The sequence below is a fragment of the Myotis brandtii genome, unplaced genomic scaffold, assembly GCF_000412655.1.
Source record: "Myotis brandtii unplaced genomic scaffold, ASM41265v1 scaffold630, whole genome shotgun sequence".
Classification (NCBI taxonomy): Eukaryota; Metazoa; Chordata; class Mammalia; order Chiroptera; family Vespertilionidae; genus Myotis; species Myotis brandtii.
Window position 1 is genome coordinate 8,777 of NW_005370412.1, and position 25,965 is coordinate 34,741.

The following is a 25,965-nucleotide window of genomic DNA, read 5'->3' on the forward strand; positions in this document are numbered from 1 at the left end:
GTTTCTCATCATCTGAAGGAACCATCATTCGCTAAAGACATGTGAGTATTCAAAAGGCGAAACAACTTGTTACATACAGCTGCTAATGTAGGAAGCCCAAAGAACTGAAAAATAGTCCTCAGTAGTCATTCGTCAAGTTTTGAGATGACACCAGGGGTAAACTACAGACGGCAGGCCCATGGCCTGTGTTTGTAAATAGCTTTACTGGGATGCAGCCACATTCATTTGTTCACATGCTGTCCATGGTGGCCTTTCTCCTACAATGGCGGAGTGGTTGTAACAGATACTGTCTGGACTGCAAAGTCTAAGACAAATATTTGCTATCTAGCTCTTTACAGAAAAAGCTTGCCAACCAGTGGGCTATAACGAAGTATCCCAATCTGAGAAGGGTGAGAGAAAAAAATTTACACACACACACACTCACACACACATACACACACACAGAGGATTGCTCTTATGAAAATAAGTAAACACCTTTTAACACATCTCATGCTCCCCACCCGCCGCCGCTGTACTCAAGACGCACCAAATATGAAGGGTTACAAATATTCAGATTTTATTATAAATAAAATACTGGTTTTTTTAAAACATAAAAATTGCCAAGTGTTGCATTTTATTCACCATCCTGGAGAGCAAGACTGTAGAAATGAAGGCACACAGCTCAGGTGAAGGCACATGTGAAAGGGCCACACTTGGAATTAAAAACAGAATCCCAGGGAGCAGCTGTCTCTGCCCCTGTGACACCCAGCATTCCGCAGCAGCCACCCTGTCGATTGTACTGAATTGTAAAATACAGATAACTGGAACTATACAATGAAACAATGGCTATATTGCAGGGGTGTAGTCAAGGTATCGTCTTATAAAGAACTTTCATTTAAAAAATAAAATTCTGCTTACAAATATACCACACAGATGGAGGAGAAAAGAAAAAAAAGCCAACAACAGAATCAAACTATTTCACCGTGGCCCAAGACTCACTGGAGTGACCCTGACCGAGAGGCTGGATGGAAAACTACCCTGGCAGTCTATCTCAGGCCTCTTCCTGCAACCTTGACCGCAACGTCTATTAGGAAACAGCCACTTTACCAGAGGAACTAGCTAGGAAACACTGCTGTGACAACTTGGCAAGAAGGAGCCATGGGTCCTGGGAGAGCAGGAGAGAAGCAAGAGTGAAGGCTTAGGGGTGTGTCACGTGAAGCCACCTCTAGTCGCAAGGGGAGATGGGAAGGGGCAGAACTGAACTAGGCGGCTCTCCCACTCTATCTGGAGCGCCTCCCTGACGCGCTCTTGGGAATTACACCCTCTCTCCTAAGACTGACCCATCCAGCTCCAACCATTGCAGAACGGGCATCTCTAGCTCATTCCTGGCTAGAGCCACACCGATGTTGAAGATATCCTTCTGCAAAATGTCCCCACCCTACCATCCCCTGGCAGCCTGGCATTCCTGCTCTGCAGCAGGCGTTAAGAGCAACACTGTGCTGCCGTTTAGGATCACCAGGGCTGCAGTGGAGCAGGGGGCGAGGGACTGGGATGCTGGCTGCGGCTGGAGGAAAGCAGGCTGATGTTCGCGTGAGAGGATGGGCATGCTGCAAACACAAGGCAAAGAGCAAAGGGATGGAACAGGTACAATCCGGAGAACTGCGGATGGAAGGGGCGGAGGTAATCAGACACATTGTGCCCGGGATGAGAAGTGGAGAGAAGTGAACAGACAGTGCCATTCTAGAAAGAGGACCAAGTATATTTACATAAATTCCTTATTCTATAATCATGATAAACAAAAAAAAAAACATTCACACAAAAATATAAATTTTGAAATAATTAATAGCACCAGTGTGTCAGATAATAGTTTCTTTCCCCCGCTACGCAAAGTACAAAGTTGCATAGTGTTAAAGGCTATATATGAATCTCAAAGGCAGGTTGGTAGGAGGAAGGGGTCGTGTGGCAGGGAATTGTCACACTGTGATCTTAAAAGAAAACCACAGAGCTGAGGATCAAAAGTCGAGAAGCCCACTAGGAAACTCCACGCAAGGGTCTTCCCTCGACACTTAGAGGGAAGGGTTGGAGTGGGTTTAAAATCACAAAGTGCAGGAACTAGATGGTGTTGGCAGCTGTAGGAACTACTGGGCAAGTATTTGCCACCTGGATTTGGCAAACACGTGTTTTGAGGGATTCTAGACGATGGGAACGTCAGGGGGGAAAAAAAATGAGGCTAAGGATCAAATATGTCATCTCTTCCCAATGGAAGAAAAATGGATACATGGGATCCTGACAGTAAAAACTGACCTAAGTTTTATCCCTTCGCTAGAAAAGACTGGGGCTTGTTTTTCTTTCGTTTTGTCGAGTTCTTAGGGACCAACTGTTCTCTGCCAGATAACAACACTAGTTCCCATCCCAACACACGAACACAAAGCTCTAAGAATCAGATTTGGGGAAAAAATAACAACTTTAGTGGTTATCATATCCCTATTTCTTCTGCATAAATGCCATTGAGAGGGATATCAAAAGATGTCTAGTGGCAAGTACAAGCTGCCCATCCAGACTGAAATGATCAGCTGCCCAAGGATCTGAAGAATGTTTATCTTCCTAGTCAACTGTTAACAGAGGAGAAGATGTTCGGCCCCACGTTCTCCCGGACACTGTCGTGAACATCCTTACCCGGGGAAGGCTCAGTGTCCGATACTCAAAGTAGCTAAAGCAAGTGGTGATGGCTCTCGACCTTCTAAGGGACCAATACCTTTGGCACAGGAGGTTTAGTGACTTTTGCTTACAAGGAGGAGGGTCAGGAGACGTGGATGCGTTTTCTTTAGCTATAGGCTGGCTATACTGGCCATCACAACGCTACAATGAGCAGCCAAACTTTTCCTTCATAGAAACAAGAGGACTGGGGCGGAAGAGGTTCTGTTGGCACCAGTGAGAAAGGGAGGGCGACTTGCCCAGCCCCGGCCTGCAAGGGTTCCCACGAAGTGCGCACGCCACCGGAGGAGGCCGCTGCGAGAGGACACGTCCTTGCACGACTCAGAAGGGAAAGTGTGGGTCAGGGAGCACCGTTAAGTGGAAGAGAGACTTTGTTAGATAAAACCCTTGGTTCCCGATTCAGGATGTTTCATTTGCTTCTCTTTAAACTTTGTGACTTTTCCTGGGTCAAAAGGACAGCGGTGGCGAGCAGCAGAGAAGTGGGGGTCTGAAAATGTCATCTTTGTGTGGAGGCACGCCCCGGCCTCACAGTGGCTCCCGGCGGCCGGAGGACTGCCTGCCTGCCAGCCCTGAGGGAAGGCACTAGGGCTTTTCGATGGACGGGGTGTTGAAGCAGCCGGAGGGTAAGGTCTTCCTGATGTCTTCCAGGTTGTGGATGTCCTTCATGATCTCCTCGATGTCCCTGTTGTAGTCCAGGATGGCAGCCTCCTGCTTCCTGGCTTCGTTCTCCAGGTCGGACACTTTCCTGTCTAGATCGCTGACTTTCATTTCGTCTTTGGCTTTGTTCAGGGTGCCTTCAATCTCGTTGAGCTTGTTCAAGTCCACGGTGTCCAGCTGCCCTGTAGAGTCAGAGAGGACCCAGAAGAGAACAGACATGTTCAGAAAGGATTATGCCTTCACTCCACAAGTACCCCCTGGCCTTTTCACAGAGCCCCGCAGCTGCCACTACGAAAAGGCGGCCTGCGCACGGGACTTGTCCCTGTCGTGCAAGGGCATCCGCAAGGCAAGCCAAGCACCCCGCCGACCCAACCCGACAGGAAGGGGGAGAACGTATACTGAATACTGGGCTGGATGGATTTTCTGAGAAAATGGTTTTTGTGAAATGTTTCCTAAGTGCCCATCCTTAGGACCTTAAACCTTGCTGTGGTTTTGAAGGTCGTGAAATGTTGTTTTGTTTTTTTAAAATATTTTTATTGCTTTTTTTACAGAGAGGAAAGGAGAGGGATAGAGAGTTAGAAACATCGATGAGAGAGAAACATCGACCAGCTGCCTCCTGCACACCTCCCACTGGGGATGTGCCCGCAACCAAGGTATATGCCCTTGACCGGAATCGAACCTGGGACCCTTCAGTCCGCAGGCCGACGCTCTATCCACCGAGCTAAACCAGTTTTGGCTGAAATGTTTTCTAAGTGCCCAGCCTTAGGACCTTAAACCTTGCTGTGGTTTTGAAGGTCATCTGGTGGCATTTAATACTTTTTCCATGTAACCTGTGTGTCATTTCAGTGCCAACTAATATACACAAACCCCTTTGGGCTAGAACCCTAAGCCTCAGCGCTGAGGTTCCAGGGAAGCTGAGCTGGTTCTGGGAGTCATGTCCTGCTCTCAAGAGTTAGACACTATGAGGAGCCCTGTGAGAAATGGCCAGGGCTGAAATGATGACATCATTTCGGCAAAGCTTCACTTTAAAACCAGCAAGAAAGAGAGGTTCTTTGGAAAGGAACTATTTCCATAACAAATGAAAGCAGACTTCCACACAAAAGTCAGCACTTCAGACATGCTGTACTTGATTAACTGCTCACAAGGCCATGTGACATCAGGGATTCTCAGATGTTAAGTTGCCCAAGTTTGCACAGCTTCTGGGCAACAAAGCAAAGATTCCAACCCAAGTCCGACGAACTTTAAAATCCAGCTCTTTCTTCCACAAAAATCGACCTCTTTTAGCTAACTTTCATTTTCAAACCCATCTGCTAGCACATCGTTTATTATTCTTGACATTTGAGACAGATAAAAAATATACCCCCCCCCCAAAAAAACACTGCCCAAACTTTAAAGGCTAGGAAATGAATGGAATGCCTTGTACAGAGCTGCTGACTACAGTTTCCCACTTTATGATGAAGGCCAGTGACAAAGGAGATCTGTCTTATAGGAAGCCTGCTCTCTATCAAGTTGGATGAAGAGAGGGCTCCAGTCTATTTCCTTGAAAAAAATCAAGCCTTTTTTCCTTTTGACATGTAAGTGTCACCTCATCACATTATCCTTCAATCGGCAAAGGAAGAGAATTCCAGGCAGCGGCGTCACAACCAGTCGAAAGTGTTCTTTTATCGCATCACTGAAATCCTCTAAAGGCACTGCCAGCAGGATGAGCTAAGGATAATCACTGTTCGACTGGATCCTAAACCTCAATCGTAAATGAGCCACCCCTGCTGGCAACACGTCTCCAAACTTCTGTTGAGTCCTGGGACCACGGTCAGACTCAATGCCTAGTCAGATTCTATGGAAGGACCTTGTACGTACTAACTGGATTAATACAACCAAAAGTCCAGATTCAGTTCACACAATATTCGCATCATGTGTAATATCTGTTTTTGAATCAGCTTCATCAGAGCCCAAGAACAGTACAAAGAATCCGGAGATTCCCTAAAGGACGCTTTGGCTACTCACCCAGCTGTTCCAAGAGGTTGTTAATAAGGTTGAGGAGGCTGGAGACGGAGTTCTTGGCCTTTCTGGCATTGATCTCGGCTTCCTGAGCAGCCTGAGAGGCCTGTGGGGGGAAAGGATAAATGATACACCTGTCCTGACAGTATGTTTTCATCTGCTTGAAGCACTTCTTCCCCAGTGAGCCAACTAATCTAATTTTCCTAACTCATAAAACCTCAATCTCTCACTGTAGGGCATTTTTTGTTTTGTTTTGTTTTTGTTTTTTGGGGGGGCAGGGCCAGGCAGGTACATCTTCATGTTGAGGATGTTGCTATTTTTAATACATATAACAGTCATGAATAGGCACTCAGTATGCCTACACTAACTGTGTTTGTATTTTAAAGATCAACATTATCTCTTCTCACTCAAAAAACAGTCGAAAACACATGGAGTTGTATTCATAATAAAATCCATCAGGCAGAAACAAGTTATTTTTAAAGAATGAGCACAAAAACTACATTTTTAGACCCAAAAACATGTCCTTCAGGACACTCTTAGGAGCCTGATTATTAGAAATGTCCTATCTTCAGGAAACTTTCATAATCAAGTGCCACTCTTCTATAACTGTCTCCCAACCTGCATGTATGCACGCACGCACACACACACACGCACGCACACACTGGGCCAAAACAATTTACATTTTAAAAATCAACCGAAGGTAAATATAATTGGGAAAATTCCAGGAAACCTGAATAAATACACTTGTGCATGAGTCACAGGAGACAGCCAGGAAAGAGGAAGTGTCCAAATATCAGAGCACAGATGCTCTCAGAAATAAATCTCTCAGGACACAAGCGAGCGGCTGTGAGCTCCCTGCCACATAATTGTTTTCTTAGTTTTGGGGTCAAAACAACGTAAAATTTTTGGGTAGAAACAATGTCAAAATTTTAAAAAGAAAAAAAAAAAGCAAGGGGTAAAAACCTTCCCATTAATCACAAATCAATGATTAATCTCTGGAAATCACAGTCAGCCGTTCCTCCGGAGCCTTCGCAGGCTGCTCTGTGCACTAAGGACGGAGCTGTGGCCGAGAGCAATGCTGCTGCCTGGGCCCTGCTGCCCCTTCTGGGAATAACCATGAGCCTGCGCTCTTTTGGTTAAAAAAAAAACAAACAAACCACCAAGTCACAATACTGGCCCAATGCTGGCCTTTCAGGATTGATAAAAATGTAGATAGGATAGTGTATGTGACGGTGAGTTGTGCTCCTTAGAAGTTATTTACCGAAAGGAACAACAACAAAAAATACATCTTCTTTCTACCCTTTGAATGGAGGTCACAGTTCGATTCCCAGTCAGGGCACATGCCTGGGTTGCAGGCTCGATCCCTAGTAGGGAGCGTGCAGGAGGCAGCCGATCAATGGTTCCCTCTCATCATTGATGTTTCTAGCTCTCTCTCCCCCTCACTCCCTCTCTGAAATCAATAAAAAAAAAATTTTTTTTAAAAAGAGAAAAGAATACGGCCTCTTCTTCCAACCAGCTCTAAAACTAATGTTTCTACAACCAGATTACAGATGAAATCCGGAGACTCTCATATGAGAAACACCTATTTTTACTAGATGGGAATTTCCAGTTGGGCCACACCTTGCTAGGGAAAATGAAGACAATCCAAAAAAAAAAAAACAACCCCACAAAAACCCATCAAAAAAAGCATAATAAAACAGGGTGTTTGCACAGGGATGCTTCCTGTTATCACTTCCTTAATGTCTTCTCTACCTAGATGAACTGCCTAGTATTTCTCCTTCCCATCCCAAGGCGAAAATGACCCACAGCGAAGGGCCTGTTTTTTAGCAGGACTGGAAGTGCACAACAAAATGAGTTCATGTCCATCATTCCTGTGATTGTGATCAAATGGAACTGGGAAGGAGTACTAATATGTTCCCTGTGGCTTCATTAAAGTCTTTCAAAAGCAAAATACAGCATCAACCGTTTTTAGTTGGGCTATGCATTCACAAGTCAACTTGGTTACCAACGATGTTATCACACAAAAGGTGAACAATGAAATGGGATGCAAGTTTGGGATGGTTTTCCAGCTTCAAAAAATGTCCTTTTACACAAGAAGCGGGTCTTTGCTTCAAGGGAGCAAGTGCTGAGAGAACAACAGTAGGATGGAAACTGACTTTTCATTGCATCCTTTTTTGTTCCTTTTTTACTTTATACCCTCTATGAATTGCCCATTCAAAAATACAAACACATACTGTAAAATACCCTAAAGCTTCAGATGTGCAAAACAATGTTTCGATTTTAACTGAGAGCAGCTTTTGGGACAGGACAATTGTGCAACCACCTGGCAGAACATCCAAATTCTTGGTCTTCTATGTAAGTTACTAACCCAATTCCTGACTAGAAAACACAATGAAAAACGGAAGTCCATATGAAAGAGACTCTTTTTTATGAAATACCCTTCCCTTTCTGCCCACGAGCACCTAGGTCAAGGTGGCTTACCATCCCCGCCATCATCATATCCTGGTCCGCGTCATCTTGTTTTTTCTTCAGCTCCTTTTCTGCTTCTTGTAGCTGTTTCAACATATTGTTCACCTCATTATCCAGGTCTGTCACTTCTGCAAAAGTCCTTTCAGCTTCTGCCTTGGTGCTGGTAGCATTCTAAGCACAAAATAAAGAATGGTTAAAAAAAAACACAAAACCCCACCACATTAACCTGTCAAATGGCTCAAAAATACAATCCAGAAAGAATAGGGCAGTAGTTTATACTGGATGTTGACTTGCATATTGAGTTTATCGTTTATTTTTTGCCTTCTACTATTCCCATTTTTAGTTGAGGTCACAGAGCTGGCAAATGCTGCACATTTCCATGGGGTACACTTTCCACCACATCATATTGATTAGATTCTTTCACTTGGATACATTTTAAATTCAAGGCTGGCCTTGTTCTACTTGGCAGTTGTACATCACAATGTACAAAAAGACCATAATCCTGAAACAGGAATATTTCATACAATTCAGTTAAGCGGAAACTGACTGTTCTAAAGGAACTAAAAATGTGTGTGATTCTCAAATATGTAATATTAGAGTCAGCACCAATCCTCCTAATAAAACAAGTAGATTGACCTGTAGGTAGGGAAAAGGCCAGCCGAACAATGAGTAGAGGAAGCCAGCTATAGGAATTCTAAACAGGTGGGGCTTAGGTATGGCCAATATGCTTGAATGAGCAGCTTCAAAGATGTATTGACTTGGCACTCTATACAAGATTGAAAAAAAATGTCAACAGTCCAGGTCAAAGAACTGTACTGATTGAGGAAGAGCCTAATTTTTTTTTTGTAGGAAGGGGCTCTATGGGTCCCTGAAGCCATCTACCTGCTCACAAACTCAGATCCTGCCACTGAGACAGTAGAAATTTTAGTCAAAGACCCTTTCCACGGTTCTCCTTCCTAGATCAGCGGAGTTGCCTATTCTAATGCCTAGTAAAAAAAAAAAAATGACAAGGTTAGCTTAAGATCATTTTACTGAAGTCAAGGAAAAATTTACCAGGGCTCTTGAGGGTCTGGAAAGAAAGAGGAAAATAATTCAAGAAACACATAAGCAAAGACTTTGTTTCGAGAAGAGGCACATACACACCTTCTGGACAGCGCTGGCGATCCTCTCCGCCTCGTGGGCCTTGTTCTTAGCCTCCGTGGCGTCCGCCGCTGCATTGCCCAAGGCCAGCTGTGCCTCCCTTGTCTTTTCATTGGCTTCAAATATGGTCTGGTTGATGGCGGGGATTCTCCTTAGCGCCTCCTCTGCAGCAGTCTTGTTATCATTCACTCGCTTATCGAAGTCTAAAACAAGTTCAAGGAATGCATTTGAACTAGACACTCAACAAACCAAAGGGAAGGTTTCAGGGAGCTGACACTGGGTTTTATGTTACAAACACGGAAAGTCGGGGGAGAAAATGAAAGCAGCATGGACTGAAATCTCAGAAGAACAAAGTGCACAGTTCTATGGGTGGGAGAGTCAGAGGAATGAACATCTAGCTCCAGAAAGCAAATTCTTACCCGAGAAGTGTACTTTCAGGCAGAGTGCTAGGCACGCCATCACTACCACCTCAACCCATACTAAAAACTTCGGTTTCCTTGTGTTCACTATGTGCTAGGTGCTGAGTGAAGAGCTTTATTGTGTCTGTGATGTGGGCATTGTGCCATGTTTATATGTGAGAAAACTGAGGGTTAAAGAGATAGGTAATTTCCCCAAGGGTTCACAGTGAGACGGGGATCGACGATTCGAACTCAACCCCACTGACACTGGGACCCTACAGCCAACCATCCTTGTGTCAAGCATTAGTATTCATAGCGCCTGTGGCTACTTTATCAGAGACAAATCCAGGACCACACAGTGCATTCAGAACATTTCTTTTTTTTAATTTGGGTGAGAAAGGAAAACACAAATATTGAGATGCAACTGGCAGAGAAAATTAAAGATCATCTCCATTTTCCAAGAGAGGTCAGCTAAATAAGCTTATCTAGGTTAAGTAAGTTAGCCTACCAAAAAGTTTCCTTTTCCCCCATACTGAAGGATGCAGGAGTGAGATGACATGAGCTCTGATTTTTTTCTTTGAAATACTTCAGAAAATACAAAATAAAGTGGGCCCTGGCTAGATGGCTCAGTTGGAGCATTGTCCTCTACACCAGAGAGGTTTCAGGTTCGATTCCTTGTCAGGGCACATATCTAGGTTGTGGGTTTGATCACCGGTTGGGGTGCATACAGGAGGTAACCAATCGGTATTTCTCAGATTGATGTTTCCCTCTCTTCCCCCAGACAATAAATAAAAACATATCCTGGGTGAGGATTAAAAAGTTGGATATTGGGGGATGAATTAAGTGCAGTAAAAATCATAACTGTTGAATCTGGATGAGAGTATACGGAATTTATTCTACTACAATAGTTTCCCCCTTATCTGTGATTTTGTTTTCCACAGTTTCGGTTATCCGCTGTTAATCACAGTCCAAAAATATTAAATAGGGAATTCTATAAAAAAACAACTCCTAAGTTTTTCCCAGCCGGCGCGGCTCAGTGGTTGAGCTTTGACCCAGGAACCAAGAGATCACTGGTTCGATTCCTGGTCAGGGCACATGCCCACTTGGCAGGCTTGATCCCAAGTAGAGACCATGCAGGAAGCAGCCGATTGATGCTGTTTCTATATCATCAATGTTTCTATCTCTCTATTCCTCTCCCTTCCTCTCTCTCTAAAAATCAATAAGAACATATTAAAAAAAAAAAAAAGACATTTCAAACCATTCCGATGTGAATCATCCCTTTATCCAACCTAGGGTATCATGCAGTATGTGGAATACAATAAGATATTTTAAGAGAGACCACATTCAATTCCTTTTAGTACAGTATATTGTTGTAATTGTCCTATTTTATTAGTAGTTACTATTGTTAATCTCCTACTGTGCCTAATTTATAAATCAAACTTGATCATAGGTATGTATATCTAGGGTTTGGTACTATCCATAGTTGCAGGCATCCATGGGGGGTCTTGAAATATATCCCTCACAGATAAGTGGGGATAACTATTATTTTTCAAAGAATCTCATGGTTAAAATTTTAAAAAAAGAAGCGTACAAATTGACCCTGTGACCCTTGTTATCTGACCCTTTCATACCTTTCAGGTTGTTGAGAATGTCATTGGCTTCTTGTAAGGTATTTCGTCCCCGTTTAGCAGCTTCTTCTGCAAGAGCCTTGGCAGCATCAGCTCGGGCTAGGAGTTGGTCGGCGGTCTGCAAGCACAGGGCTGGTCAGAGGCCAAACCAGCCAAGGTGAACCCCCTCTCTCCTAACAGATCAGGCACCGCCAGGCAGCCACCCTGAGACTCGCCAGCACCCAGCAGGCTGGGCCTGGGCATCCTGCACAGGCCCTGCTCTGAGTACGCCTTGCTTTGCTGCCTCTGCTACTGTGGTGACATTACAGACACGGCTGGCACTTGGACGGTTTCAGATTTTGCCCCGAGGAATGAAGCAACCTGCAAATCAAACCGACCTGCTGTTCGACCTTGCCGCCCTCCAGAAGCTTCTTCACTTCGAATTCCTTCCCTCTCATGTCGTCTCTGAGGTCCTCATAATCTTTTAACTTCTGGTCAATCAGACGGTCCAGATCCTCAGCTTCCTTCTTTATCTTATTGGCCTCATTCTGTGAGAAGCAAGTAAGACCATTCCATTTTATATCAAACAAACGGATGAAGAGGCAGGCTTAGCTACTCTGTAATACTTAATAGGTATTCTTAAAAGAGGAGCATAGGTCAAGATATGGACCTTATTTTAAAATCGAGGTATACTTTACACGTGGTGAAATGCACAATGCTTAGTTTGATGAATCTAGATAAATATATTTACCTATATTTACCCCAATCAGGATACAGAATATTTCCACCCCAGGAAATTCCCTGTATCTCTTTCCAGTCAATTTCCACACCCATCTTTCCAAAAATGCAGCTGCCACCAGTCTGATTTTTAGTATCATCGATTAGTTTTGCCTATTCTCAAATTTCACAGATGTGTAATGATACAGTATACTCATGTCTGAAGAGACCTAAACCTTTATGGTAAAAATAAAGTCAATGCTGTGGATGTAAGAAGTGTAACTTATAATAAATTTTAAGTTTTAACGTACAGTAGGGCCTTGACTTACGAGTGTCCCGACTAACGAGTTTTTCGAGATACGAGCCGTCTCTTGGCCGATTTTTTGCTTTGAGTTGCGAGCTAAAATTCGGGTTACGAGCCAGCTTCAGATACCCCACCGCTAGTTGGTGCAGCGAACGTCACAGTGAACGCCACAACATCAGCCCAGCATCACGTGTCTCACTCTTCACTTTAAGATTTGACATACGAGTAATTTGAGTTACGAGCTCCGTCACGGAACGAATTAAACTCGTAAGTCAAGGCCCCACTGTATATATATAATTTACTCAGAGCCTGGTATGAGGATTTATGATCAGAGTACAGATGAAATAAAATACTACTACCAATTCCAAAATATTTTACCTGATGTAATTTCTTCATTTAAACCATTCTTTCTCTCTCTCATTCTCAACCAGGTAGTGCCTGGGAGTGACGGTCTAGGTGTACTCTGCTTTAATTAATCCAAACATGTTACAATTTGGATTTATATTAAACACTTGGGAGTGACTATTCATATCACTAAAGCAGTCTTTGCTATTTGATGTTTATAATCACAGGATTCTTTACCTCGATCAGTTCTACTATGTATCTAAAAGAGAACTCGCCTTAGCAGTGAGCCTGTGGGTGCACAGTTGTGGGCTGGTGAGAATAGCTCTTACCCTGACTCTGTGTGTGTAGGGAGGAGGTGAGGGGGAGGTGGTGAGTGACACAGTGACAACCAAAGCCCTGTGCATACAGGCTGTCAATCCCATACCTCCAGGGCTCCTGAGTCCACAGGTGACAGCTGGGACACGCTGGCGTAGATCTCCACAGCTTTCTCACCGGCCCTTTTGGCCTCCTCATGCACTCGGGCCGCTTGCTTCTCTAGATCCTGGGAGATGTTCTTCGCTTGCTCATACCTAAGGGACAAGAGATGGGATTTTGTGAAAAAGTCAGATGCTTTTGGCATCTTAATATTAAGCGGATTCATTTCCATTTAAATCACTATGAGAGTAATTCCAAAATCTCAAAGAAAATGCCACCTTAACTGCTATTGTTTAATACCAACACAGCTGAAGTTTACATTTCATCTCATCAATTCTATACATAGCATTTGATTTACCTTATACTTTCTCATAGCGACACTATAAATATTTATAACTCAAGTGTATTTTCTCTCTGTTATGGTTCTTTTCCTCTTCTGTTTTCATTTATGCAGAGTTTTAAGTATCATGGCTAGTCTTATCGTTTTCTGCAGTTACAGTAATTGGACCAAATAATATCTCCATGGCTCTACATCCCCAGCTCTAATTATGGGACCAGGTGAAAAGCAGGATAAGGAAAAGAAACCTTAGTGCATGAATGCATGCCCTGAATCCGCCAGCATCTGATTTTTCATTGAACTGGTGTTACTTACAAGAACACCTGAATGGCTATAAGCCACTTTTAGATTTCACTCACTTCCTATTAAGCTCTTCAATCTCAAATGCTGTTTGATTTTCTCCTGCCAGTGTCCTCAAAAGCAGATTATACGCCTCAGTTGATGTGTCATTGGCTGTCTGGGCCACCCGGACAATGTCATCAGCTTCTTGTTTATGGCTGTAGAACATAGAAGAAAAAAAAATAAGCCATGAAACAGCCATCTGATGGGGAAAGAGGTAGAACTTAGGGAATGCTTACCTTATTGCACATAATAATATATATATGCATCTACAAATACTAGAAAGTCTTATACATTTGGAAATTTGTAATCATTTTAGTGGGCCTGAGTTTACAAGTAGCATTCTGTAATCTGAGAAAAATGATATTTTCCAAGAAAATTAATGGTATAAAATGTATAGGAACAAATGTTTATATGTCTTCAAAAACTTACCTACAATTACTTAAGAGTGATTTATATATAAAACCATGTCTGCTAGCAAGAACGCCTGTATCTACTCATAAACACTAATCGCAGACCTACTCTGGTTCATTTACTACACAGTCTTGAAATAGCTTTGACTATTCAGATTTCGTACATGCAACCCAATTACTGGCCAAGAAACACCAAATGGCGAGGAACATATCAACAGGCTCTCCGGCCAAATAAATGCATTTTAGATGGGGAACCGCAAAGGTATTTTTCTTCAGCTCTAAAATTTCTTATTATACTGCAATGTCACACTGCAGTATGTAGCTACTCATTTTGGTATGATAAACTTTCCTTCAAAATTCATGTATGAAGTACACTGGAATTAACTGATCTCCAAGACCTAATTTTCTTGGGAGCTTTCCATACTGTTTTCAGCTGTCTTCTTTTAATCAGAAAATCCAGCTATGAGACCAGGAATGCTCTATGAACTAAAGGACACAGCTCACACATTCACATTCACAAGTAACAGAAAGAGAGCACATGTTTCAGCAAAATGCCAATGTAACTGCTCTGTACACTGAGGATAAAATTCCAACCTCAGGCTTACTTAGGCAGCCATGAGGTCGACAGCTGTTCTGCAATGCATTCAACAAACATTTATTGAGTGCTTACTGTATGCCACACATTGTTTTAGGCATTGGGGACTTCAGCAGTATATACAACATAAAAATGCCTGCCCTACTGAGCATACATTAAAGCAATTTTATTTAAAAAAAATTTTTTTTAACTTGATGCCCTCTACAATTTAAAGTCTTCTTAAGAAACTACACATTACACTTAATTTTAAAAAAAATTCAGGAATGAAATGGTCTGTTTTCTTTGGCTGATTTTCAAATGTACTATGGCTTAGTAAATGGTTTTTCCTGAAGCTTGAAAATTAAACATTTTTGTTAAAAATAACTAAATTCTGCTGCGCTTCTTAGTTATCTATTAACTTTAAGCTTTTGAAATTAAACATCTAAAAATGTTATTTTTTTCAGATGTGCAAACATAATTTCCCTTCAAGCCATCATACTCTAATATCCAAAGTAAATATTCTAATTTCAAAGAGAAGGAAGAAAAGAGTACATGTAGCTGATAACATTCCAGAAAAGAGAGCCAACGTTGCAAGGGAGGGTGATGTGGAAAGACCTTGCGGGTGCAGGATGCGGGCACACGCCCACACCACAAGAAAAGCCACAACTTCACCACTGAACAGGGGTCTGGCCATTACCGTTCCGCAAGCCTCCGCGCCTCTTCTGCCAAAAGGGTCATGTTGTTCGGATCCCCCGTGGACTCTGGCTGAGTGATTGACTGAAGAAGAAATAAACAAAGCACTGACTTTAAAGGACTGAATTATTTAATTTTAATAAAGCAAGTGTCAAAACTAAATTTTTAAAAAATGTGTTTTCATGGATTTCTGAGAGAGGAAGGGAGAGAGAGAGAGAGAGAGAGAAAGAAACATCAATGAGAGAGAATCATTTGATCAGCTGCCTCCTGCACATCTCCCTACTGGGGATCGAGCCAGCAACCCGGGCATGTGCCCTTGACCAGGAATCGAACCATGACCTCCTGGTTATGGGTCCATGCTCAATCACTGGGCCATACTGGCCAGGCAAAACTAAATTGTTATTAGTGTCATTTAGCAAAAAGAATGCCTCTTCCTAATTTCAGAGATCTTTAATAGCAGCCTCCTTGATTGTAGTTATTACTTCTAGTTTCAGGAAAGGATAAAAGAAACTACAATTGCCTGGAGCCGTAACAAGAACAAAGCTGGAGAAAGGACCCAGATGTAGCTTTGGTTCTGATCCAGTTCCTGATAACTGTTTCATGACTACTACGAGCAACGTGGTTTTCTTGCTCCATGTTTGGAGACAAATAAAAGGACACAGGAGTCAAGTTAGCTGAAGGAGTGAACACTCCACTGACTGTAACAGACCTGCTACAAATTACCAAGAGATGCCCCCACCCCCACCTCAGAGCATCACAACCACTCACCACGTTGGCAACAGCAATCTTTGCTTTCTCAAGTTCCCTGGACGCAATTTCAATCAACTGCTCTGTGCTTTCTACCCGGGCACGCGCTTGTTCAGCCAAGTTTCCAGTCTCTTCAATGGTATTCCGGATATTCTGTAAACGGCTAATTTGGCTGGATAAGGAGTTATTCACTCTCTGGAGGCGATCCATCAAGTTTTGGTCCACATCTGCAATGGCATTGCAGAAGAAGGTGCATGGATTATTGGAAGGGTTGGGGGGAACACGTCACCTCACATGGGATCCGAGGCACTCATGATCCTTACTCTTCCAAACATCGCAGCTTTCTGATGAGTTTCCCCACCGGCAGAGCCAGTCCTGTGCCCAGTTACATTCATCACAGCGTCTGTCTGTCCCACTGGACTCTGAGGTCCTCCTTCTCACTTATCACTATCTCCCTAGTCTTAGTGTGCAGTCACGATTTGAAATGTTACAATCAAAACAAACAACCAAAAAACACCTAACGTGGACATAAGCTCTTGACATCTCGTTTTATTTTTCTTAAAAATTTACCTCACAGAACAGATTCTGGATTCTCATATAAAATTTACCCGGCCAAAAGCAGATGCATCCAATTACTTCCTTCTCTACACCAATAATTTTTATAGAGTCAAAATTCTAGATATTAGAGAGTGACAACAAGAAATAAGCAATCTGTTAAGTTTTTGTTGACCTGAACTCTAAGACTTCTCTAACACCACATGGATACAAATTCATACACCCAACAGGGAAGTCCACCATTGCGGTCCCAAGTGTGATAATGTTAATGCGCATTTACTGTGAGTGCCTGTGAACTGGGCATCTCAGAGATGGAGAGCCCCAAAGCAGAGTGACCTCAGCCAGATGGTGAGCACCTTACTCATCTTTTCATTATTGTTGTTTAGCACAATGCTTGGTATACTATAGGCACTCAACACATGTAGAAAAGAACTGGTCCAAATGTAGGAAAGAGCTAATCCAGAGTAAGAAGTAAACATCTAAAGTGATTTAAAAAGTAAGTAAATTATTTAAAATAACATCTTTTCTTTTTTACATCTTTTACTTTCAAAGTTTCAAAAACTGTTTCTTGTAAAGTCAATAAAGTATCTACTCAATTGTTTTCTTAATCTTAAGTCAACCCCTTTTCTGCCTGTCACCAGTCTCATCAGATGATGTACATAGAACTGGTCTCCCAAATTGGGAATGATATTAAAGATGCACATAATATGTAAAATACATACTTTTATATATACTAGCACATATGCTTGCTAATTAAACAGAAAATTTCCTAAGTAGTCACTAATTTCCAATCTTTGCTATTGTAAATACTAAGTGTTATACATTCAGTATCTGTTTAGCCAACACCTAAAGTCCATAACTTTTCCTCACAAGAGTCCTTTCTAAGAAAATAATAAAGCTGTGCCTAACATAAACTCTTACTCACTAGAATGATAGAAAATCAATGCTACAATTTTCTACTTAAAATAATGCACACCTTTAATGCTTTTTAAAGAAACTATTTAGAACACTTTGTAATGAAAAAATTTATAAAACAGAATTTTAACGTCTAATCCTTCTTGATGTGTTTGGAGAATTTTTTATGTGTACTAAAACCATTAAGTTGACAGGTTCTTGTAAGACTACAAGTAGTTTAAAAATCGAGAAAGAATTTTAGAAAACCATACAGATTCACCTTGAATTAAGACTAGCTTGCCTCATGGAAGTTACCCCGTTGGGTCCTGCATACCTTTGACATCCTGAGCCTCACGAAGGAGGTCCATCACCTCTCTCTCTGCTTCCTTCAGTCGATCCTCGAAGGCTTGATCCGGCACCACCTCACCCCCAGTCCCAAGGTTTGCCATGAGAGTCTCTAATTCCTGAAGTTTCACTCGATGTTCAGCAACCTAAATATAATGAAGGGAGAAGAGGAAAACGTAGGACATACAGGTATTCCAGAAGAACTCAACTGTACTTCCTGCAGGAATACAACTCAGAGGGCACTCTATAACAAGTAGGTCCAGACACTCCACGCATGCCCATTTCATTGATTTTTTATTTGTACTTAATTAATAAACACAAGTTTTATTTTTCACTTATAGTTTACATTCAATATTATTTTGTATTAGTTTCAGGTGTACAGTACCGTGGTTAGACAATCATATAGTTTACAAAGTGTTCCCCTGATATTTCCAGTACCCACTTGGCACCATATATTACAATATTATTGACTCTATTCCTAGGCTGTACTTCACTCCTTTGACTTTAAACACTATGTGCTGAGGATTCTCCAGTTCCACCTCTCCCTTGCCCTTTAGATTACCTTCCTGATACCTCCACTTGGCTCTCCAATAGGTATCTCAACTTAACATCCAAAATTAGACTCTCGATTTTTTTCCTCTTAAATCTGTTCTGAGTCATCTCAATAAATAATGCCTCCAGCTACCTTAAGCAAAATATCCGACATCCATCCCGATCCTTCTCTTTCCCAATGCATGCCCGCTCTACTGACCTACCCCACAAACATACATGTTTATCCAGTTCAATCTAGGCTTCCCCTTTGCCATCCTTCTTCACGTAGCAGTCAGAGCGGTCTTAGAAGATGAGTCGGATTTCCTAGCTTAAAACTCTTCGGTACATTCCCATTTGATCTGGTATAGAATCTAAATTCCTTACCCTGGTCAACACGTGTGACATCAACTGACTCTACCTACCTCTCCAGTCTTATCACAAACTGCTCCCTCTTCATTTGGTGGGTTCCAGGCAGCTCCCAGTGTTGAGGCTTTGGTACCCATGTTCCCTCTGCCTGGAACAGCCTACCCTCCACTTGCTTGCTCCTTGTTATCCTTAAGATCTCACCTGAAGTGAATTTCCTTCGAGAGGCCTTGGATAAAGTAGCTCCCCCAGTTTTTTGTTTGTTTGTTTGTTTGTTTTTGGCCCCAATTCTTTTGGGCACTTATCTCAGTTAAGATTTCTTTATTTAATGTTAATAATTTATCTCCCAACTGGAGTCTGAGTCTTTGAGAGCAGGCCCTGTGTCTACCTTGTCCACCATTTTTTCTCTAGAGCTCAATGCACAGGGATTGGCCACTCAACGTCTGCACTGTGAATGAATGAATGAATGAATGAATGAGTGCACTGTTGGCAGCTCACCTTATCCTTCACCAGCCGGTAACATGCTGGACATTCCTGGCAGCCAGGCCAAGACCGATTGTAGAAATAGTTCTCTTCACATTGGTCACAGCGATTTCCCACAAAGCCTTCTCTGCATTCACAGCGACCATCGTCTTTGCACTGGAGTGAAAGAGACCCCTCAGGGTGGCAGTCACAGGCTGCAGAATAAAGGCAAAAAAAGGGACAGAATAAGGAAAAGAAGGAAGAGTGCATTTCCTCTGAACTCAGGCTACCAATAAACTGATTGCTGTAGTATCATGACAAGTAGACTTTTTTTTTAAACAGGCTAACTTAGGATTTAAATGGTGAAGTCTGCTTAGTTGAGAATATAGACATTTTTGTGACAAAAATAAATTTTAAAGTAAAATGTATATCCTTTGGAGGGCGACACGTTTCATGTCACTTAATAATTACAGAAATTAGTCTGTTAAACTGATCAGGGCCCTTTCTGTGCACTTGGAGAAGTCATCTCCCCGCTGTTCAATATTTCTCTCACTAAGGAGCTAGAAAACCCAAACGCTAATGCTTATATTGTATTATTTGCTGGTCTGTTTACTCACTTTGTTCTCTGAGCAGAAAGTCAATGACTTATGCTACGTTCCACAGGAGAAATGAAGGAATTCGGCAAGCAAAACCCACACTGCTCTGAGGCCTAATTCCAGGCAAGTGTTTATGCCAAGGAGCAGCAGCTGTTTACATGTAACTGCACCAAAAGCGCCCCAAGGGTGGGAAGCAACTGCAGCCAGCAAGTCAACAAACATGTTCTGAGCGGACTCCCTCTCCGTTTCATCATCTGCACTAAGAATGTGATCAATGAAAAATAAATTTTAAAGTAAAATGTATATCCTTTGGAGGGCGACACGTTTCATGTCACTTAATAATTACAGAAATTAGTCTGTTAAACTGATCAGGGCCCTTTCCGTGCACTTGGAGAAGTCATCTCTCCGCTTTTTAACATTTCTCTCACTAAGGAGCTAGAAAACCTAAACGCTAATATTATATTATTTGCTAGTCTGTTTACTCACTTTGTTCTCTGAGCAGAAAGTCAATGACTTATGCTACGTTCCACAGGAGAAATGAAGGAATTCGGCAAGCAAAACCCACACTGTTCTGAGGCCTAATTCCAGGCAAGTGTTTATGCCAAGGAGCAGCAGCTGTTTACATGTAACTGCACCAAAAGCGCCCCAAGGGTGGGAAGCAACTGCAGCCAGCAAGTCAACAAACATGTTCTGAGCGGACTCCCTCTCCGTTTCATCATCTGCACTAAGAATGTGATCAATGACATGTTTGCCTGAGCACAGTGGGACACTCGGTAACCAAAGGGAGACTTTTCTTTGGAAAAATAAAAGACCGGCAGAAGGAAGAATCAGGAACATGATAAAAGAAGACATAAAGGAGGTGGCTGCAAAGAAACCAGAGAGGCTCTCAATCCCCAGAGTTTGAGAAAAGGGTTATATTCACGGAATAAAGCATCGATGATGATTTAGGGACGGTCCTGGCTGTGAGCTGTCGGAGAGACGGGGGCTGTTGGGAGTTCTTTCTGGACGTACGGTCCCAGCTAGGATTAGGGGAGACTGAGAGTTCTATGCCACCGACGCCCCTTACGTTTGCAGCCTTCGGGTCCAAAGCCGAAGTGGTTGACCTCACAGCGCTCGCAGTGCTGACCGGTGATGCCCGGCTGGCACTCACACTGGCCAGTGCGGATGTCACACTGTCCGTTGGTGGAACCCAAAGCATGGCAGTCACACCTGAAATGAATACAGGACATTTCTCAGGTGAAAAAACAACAACACACAGAACAGGCTTGAAGCAAACTTCTTTTTTCCCCTTTCAGCATAAAACTGATATAATTTGTAACAGAAAAGAGAATGTTGAGGACTACTGAGCCCCTGAGGTTCAAGTAATTTTCAGGCGTTCTATTCGGAACCTCATTTCCTAAGCCAGCACACAAACACTGTTATTCCACCACTAAACCCACTGCCTGTGGCTCTCCGACCTGGCGCCTCCTAGGCCTGACCAGGAGTTTTGAAAACAAGAATTCCCCAACTGCCCCTCTGCAGGTCTGAGTCTACACACCTCCGAAAGGACCTTGTCATTTGTGTATTTTTAAAATGCTGCTCAGGTGAGGCTGCCCCAGCCGGGGCCACGGCACCCCGCCTTTCCCCCCATTAGCTTCATTACAGCTCTCCAGTACTGCCTCCCGCGTCAGGCACTCGAGTAACTCCTGAACAAAGTCAAGCCCACGACAACTCGTGAACATTCATCTCTTCCGATGAAAAGAGCGAAGATCACCTCTACCAAAGGCCCCTGACGCCTCACCTCTGGCAGCCCTGCCCGCTGTGCAGGTTGTAGAATCCAGGTTCGCAAGCTCCACAGTCCCGGCCGGTGACGTGGGGCAGACAGTCGCACTGGCCGGTCACCGGGCTGCAGCCGCTCTGCTGCCGCGAGGTCCCGTAGGGGTTGCAATCGCAGGCTAAGGCGGGAAGAGAAAGAGACGGCAAGAGAGGCAACTCACCCAAGAGAAACACAAAAATGCAAATTTACAAAGAGACTCTTTAGGTGTGTGTTGTCCAGTGCAGGAGCCACCGGCCACCTGTGGCTGTCGAGCACTTGAAATGTAGCTGCTCTGAACTGAGATGCTGGAAATGGGGAATACACACTGGATTCCGAAGACTTGGTGTGGGGGACAAACATACATCTCAATAGTGTATTATTACTGGTTACTTGTTGAAATGATAACATATGTTAGCTATATTAGGTTACATAAACTATATTACTAAAATTAATTTCACCTGTTTCTCTTTATTTGGATGTCTCTACTAGAAAAATATAAGTTACATAAGTGATGCGTAGCTATTTCTATTGAGCGGTGCAGCTTCAGACCAAACAACTATAAATATTTAAAGAGACCGACCACACAGCGAGTTCTCAGAATGAGTACAATTGGGACAGCATCTGGCCGAGGGCTGATCACCTTTGCATTTGTCTGCCGGATTGGGAGCCAGCGGGTTTCCAAAAAAGCCGTCTTTGCACCGGTCACAGTAGAAGCCGGCGGTGTTGTAGATGCACTTCAGGCATTCTCCCGTCAGGCGATTGCAATTTCCAACTGCGTTGGGATCGATGTTGGCGTTGCACTGGCACAGCCGGCAAAGCCTCACGGGGCCGTGTGTCCCCTGAGGGTCTCCAAAGTAGCCATCATCGCAGAGCTCACATCTCTTACCTGTGCACGACACAATCGGATGTTAAGAAAGAAAGGCCTTAGGTATTTCCGGTGCTACTGGTTACGAAGAGTCTGCTTACAAATTACCCTGGTGACAAACAGCCTAGTGCAACCACTGATTGGGAGGCAACATGGTGCAGTGGACGTGGCACCGGCCTAGGAGAGCAGAGGACCTGGGCTGCGGTCCTGGCACTGTGACCTTGGGCACCTCTCCAGTTCCTCACCAGAAAGTAGCACCTGGTTTGCCTACTTCAGCTCAATTGTCCTGAGGATTACCTGAAATCATACACTGAACGTGCTTTGTAGGTGAGCCGGGCTCAGGGTTTATTGACCTCTCCATTCCCAAGGGCTGGCACATTCATATGTTTGCTTTGTTGATGATATTAAGAGAAATGAAAAGTGACTCTTGATACCATAAACCTCCTATGCAACAGGGTGAGTAGGATCATTCTCTTAAAAAACAAAAGGCTAATCTTTGAGCAGCATCAACTAGCACAGAAACTGAGCATTTTAGAAGGGAATCTGGAGATCATTTGCCACCCACTTCTATCATAGCTAAGGGATCAGAGAGAGAGGTTAAATTACTTGCCCACAACCAAACAGCTGATAGGTAGTGAGAGAGACGGAGCTAGAATTCAGGGCTCTTCCTACCACACTAAACTCATGACTCTGTGAAGTAGGGAGAGATGACAGTGATGTGGACCAGGGTAGTGGCGGCAGAAGAAGTGAAACGTGGTTAGATTTAGGTAGAACCAGTAACACTTGCTGGCTGACTGCGTCTGGGAATCAAGAATATGCCTAGGATTTTAGCCTGAGCAATGAGGTGGAAGGTAGTATTTTTACTGAGATGACCAAGATTGGTTGAGATAGGAAAAAGAAGAAATCAAAGATTTAGCGTGGATTTGCTTAAATTTGAGGTTCCTTTAGCCATCTGAACCAAGACCACAGAAGAAAAGAATCAGCAGATTCAAATTAGCAAGACCTGAAGAGAATTTAGTAAAGATACTATCTACCCAGGTATGGGCAGAGTATAGGGAAACCACAGGAGAGTGTAGCACGTGGGACAGTAGCCATGGGGTTGATGGGCTCCATAACCTGGTCTTCAGGGGTGGGTGGAGGGAGTAGTTACCAGAACCTAATATAATTCCTAACTTTACTAGAAAGAGCTGTTTGGAGAAGGCTGCCAGTAGCTGAGAACTATGATTAAGGTCACCAAACCATGAGGATCCTACAGAGAAAGAGCCTCAGAACAAATACTCCATATTCACCAGGGAGGCTGCCATTCGATGTGGTGCATGCAGGGCTCGTGAGAGTAGAGACAGAGGAAGAATGGAGGAGGAGGAGCACATGGAGGGCTTTCAGCCACCAAGTGGAGATGGTAAACAGGTAGCCGGTGCTCAGGGCAGCAAGGTCAGGGCTGAAGATACAGATTTTGCAGCTGTAACAGAGAGGCTTTGAATCCTAAACACGGGGTCTACTCACCTGAGGGGAGACTATAACATTGACTTGAAAGCCCGAGGTTGAGAATCAGAAGTGATCAAGAGACCCAAGAGAAGAGAGGAAGGAGGAAACCAAGGAGAGGGAAGTGTCCAAAAAGGCAAGAGGAGAAAATGTTTGGAGCAAAGCGAACAGTCAACAGTGCCCAGTGTTGCTGAGACCCGGCCAGAGGAGGACTGGCCAGTGCAGGTGGCTAACGGAGACCACTGACAAGGCGAACAGAACAGGAAATGTGGCTGGGCTCGGGCAGGAGGGGAAGAAACAGGATGCTGAGAGGAGAGGTAGCTGGGGGCCTTCTGGTCTCTGATACACATAGTTGCCAGACCCTCACCTGAAATCCTTGTCCAGATTAGCCTGAAGACAGCATTTCAGTTCTGCTTTTTCATTAGATAATTTAGCTATTCTAGATGGGATCCACATTTAAAATGTTTTGCAACCTGTTTTGAATAAAACGTAACTTAAAAAATCTGGTGGAAAACCTAAAACAGAACTACATGGTAGCCCATGGAAAGCTCTCACTCCAAAATACCCTCTGGCAGCTACAGTTCATCTACCCTTTGTCTTAGAGTCTAGGATGCAGGTTCAGATCCTGGCTGTACTATTGACACGGTGTTCGGCAGGTTATAAGCCTTTTTAGCCTTAGTTTTCCTTATCATCCCTCCCAGCAATGGGAGAGGTGTCCTTCTTTCTTCTCCTTTACCACATGTGTGCATCCCTCCGTCTGAACTAACCACACTGTATTAAAATTATCTCTGCTTCCCTTCATACTTTTAGCCCCTGAAGAGTAGGGACCATCCATTAATCATTTTTATATTCCCAATGCCATGCACTCAAAAACTGGTTGAAAAAAGACTATTATTATTAATTTATCTCAAAAGGTTGTTTTAAAAATTAAATGTGAATGCAAACCACGTTAGGATCTCAGTGATTATCAAGAGTTATTTATATTCAATAGTGTCCTAAATGAATTGCATCTTACCTTGTATCTGCAATCTCTATTCATTTATTCAATAATTATTTGCATTCATTCAACAAACACGCATTTTGAATGCTATTCTGAGTGTCAGGGATACAAAAGTGAGTAAAATAGATAAAGGTCCCTGCTCTCATGGAGCTTAAACTGGGGGTGGAGGAGTAGAGGGGAAGATAGACAATAAACAAATGAATAAACATGAAAATATCAAATGATTAAAGAATGCTATGGGAAAAAAAAGTAAAGAAGGATAAAGGAATAGAGTGAGAGCATTTTTACAGGGGCTACACTGTTTTTTAGTGCCATCTACACCCTAATGAACATCCTCAAGAACTGCTATAGATCATTCCCTTCAAGCCAGGTGGTAACTAATGAGACAAATATACTTGCCAAGCTTTGTGTGAGAAACACCTGATTAGAGACCAACATGTTTATAACATTTCCCAAGATCTCTTATTTTATACTCCATTTCTCCGTTAAAGCATCCCAAACTGTCTTAATCCACCATTGGTATCCTTTAGTATAGACATGAGTACAACTCCACTATGCTTAACTGTTTCGTTTTTGCAATTGCCATCTACCCAGTGAAACAACAAAATGAGTAAGGGGCTCTACCATCAAACGTTATATTAAGTACATCTAAGAGTAGATACTATACATGGGATACTTGCTAGATCCTATGGCCACAGAGTAAAAGGCACTAAGCACCTGGAGTAGGAGGGCAGGGAGGGCCCATTGGAAAGCCTTCCTGGGAAAGTGCTGTTTCACCCCCACCTCCCAGATGAGACAGGCGTTGGCCAGGAAAAGGGAGGTTTGTGTAGGAGAGAGTGGGGTGAGCACTCTAAAAGAGAACAGTAGACACCGGCCAAAGAGTCCGGCACATCTGAGCGACGACGACGAGAAGCCCAGGAGGACTGGAGCAGAGCGCAGGAGTGGGTGATGGGGAATGAGGATAGGAAGTCTGTCTGCCTGAGACTCTGTTGGGTCACTGATTTTTTTAAAAAGCAGGAAAGAGTCAAAAATATAAAGTTCTACACTAATTTCCACTCCTTACTTTCCCAACTATCTTACGCAAATGATCGCGTCTCTGTGTTGCAACGCCCTGGTGCTCGGGGAGGGGTCAGTGGAGCAGGGAGGGAGATGGGGTGTTTGGATGCTTCCCAATGATTAAAGAATGTTTTGATGAAACACAAGAGATACAGATGATTAGCTCAGTGTTCTG

General features: G+C 43.2%; 1 protein-coding gene across 1 annotated transcript in view; it reads right to left on the minus strand.

The window, feature by feature from the left end:
• Positions 1-532: 532 nt before the first annotated feature.
• The window catches only part of LAMC1 (laminin, gamma 1 (formerly LAMB2)), a 119,680-nt gene continuing 94,247 nt past the window's right edge, over positions 533-25,965 (minus strand). Inside the window, exons 14-28 of the mRNA XM_014528341.1 lie at positions 22,028-22,273; positions 21,373-21,526; positions 20,659-20,801; positions 19,033-19,211; positions 17,630-17,786; positions 15,868-16,073; positions 15,104-15,183; positions 13,440-13,577; positions 12,754-12,898; positions 11,362-11,511; positions 10,988-11,102; positions 8,962-9,161; positions 7,831-7,989; positions 5,356-5,455; positions 533-3,533 (exon numbers count right to left, since the gene is read on the minus strand). Of these exons, the coding sequence (XP_014383827.1) occupies positions 3,277-3,533; positions 5,356-5,455; positions 7,831-7,989; positions 8,962-9,161; positions 10,988-11,102; positions 11,362-11,511; positions 12,754-12,898; positions 13,440-13,577; positions 15,104-15,183; positions 15,868-16,073; positions 17,630-17,786; positions 19,033-19,211; positions 20,659-20,801; positions 21,373-21,526; positions 22,028-22,273 (2,429 nt within the window). The 3' untranslated portion in view covers positions 533-3,276. The remainder of the gene's footprint in view (positions 3,534-5,355; positions 5,456-7,830; positions 7,990-8,961; positions 9,162-10,987; positions 11,103-11,361; positions 11,512-12,753; positions 12,899-13,439; positions 13,578-15,103; positions 15,184-15,867; positions 16,074-17,629; positions 17,787-19,032; positions 19,212-20,658; positions 20,802-21,372; positions 21,527-22,027; positions 22,274-25,965) is intronic.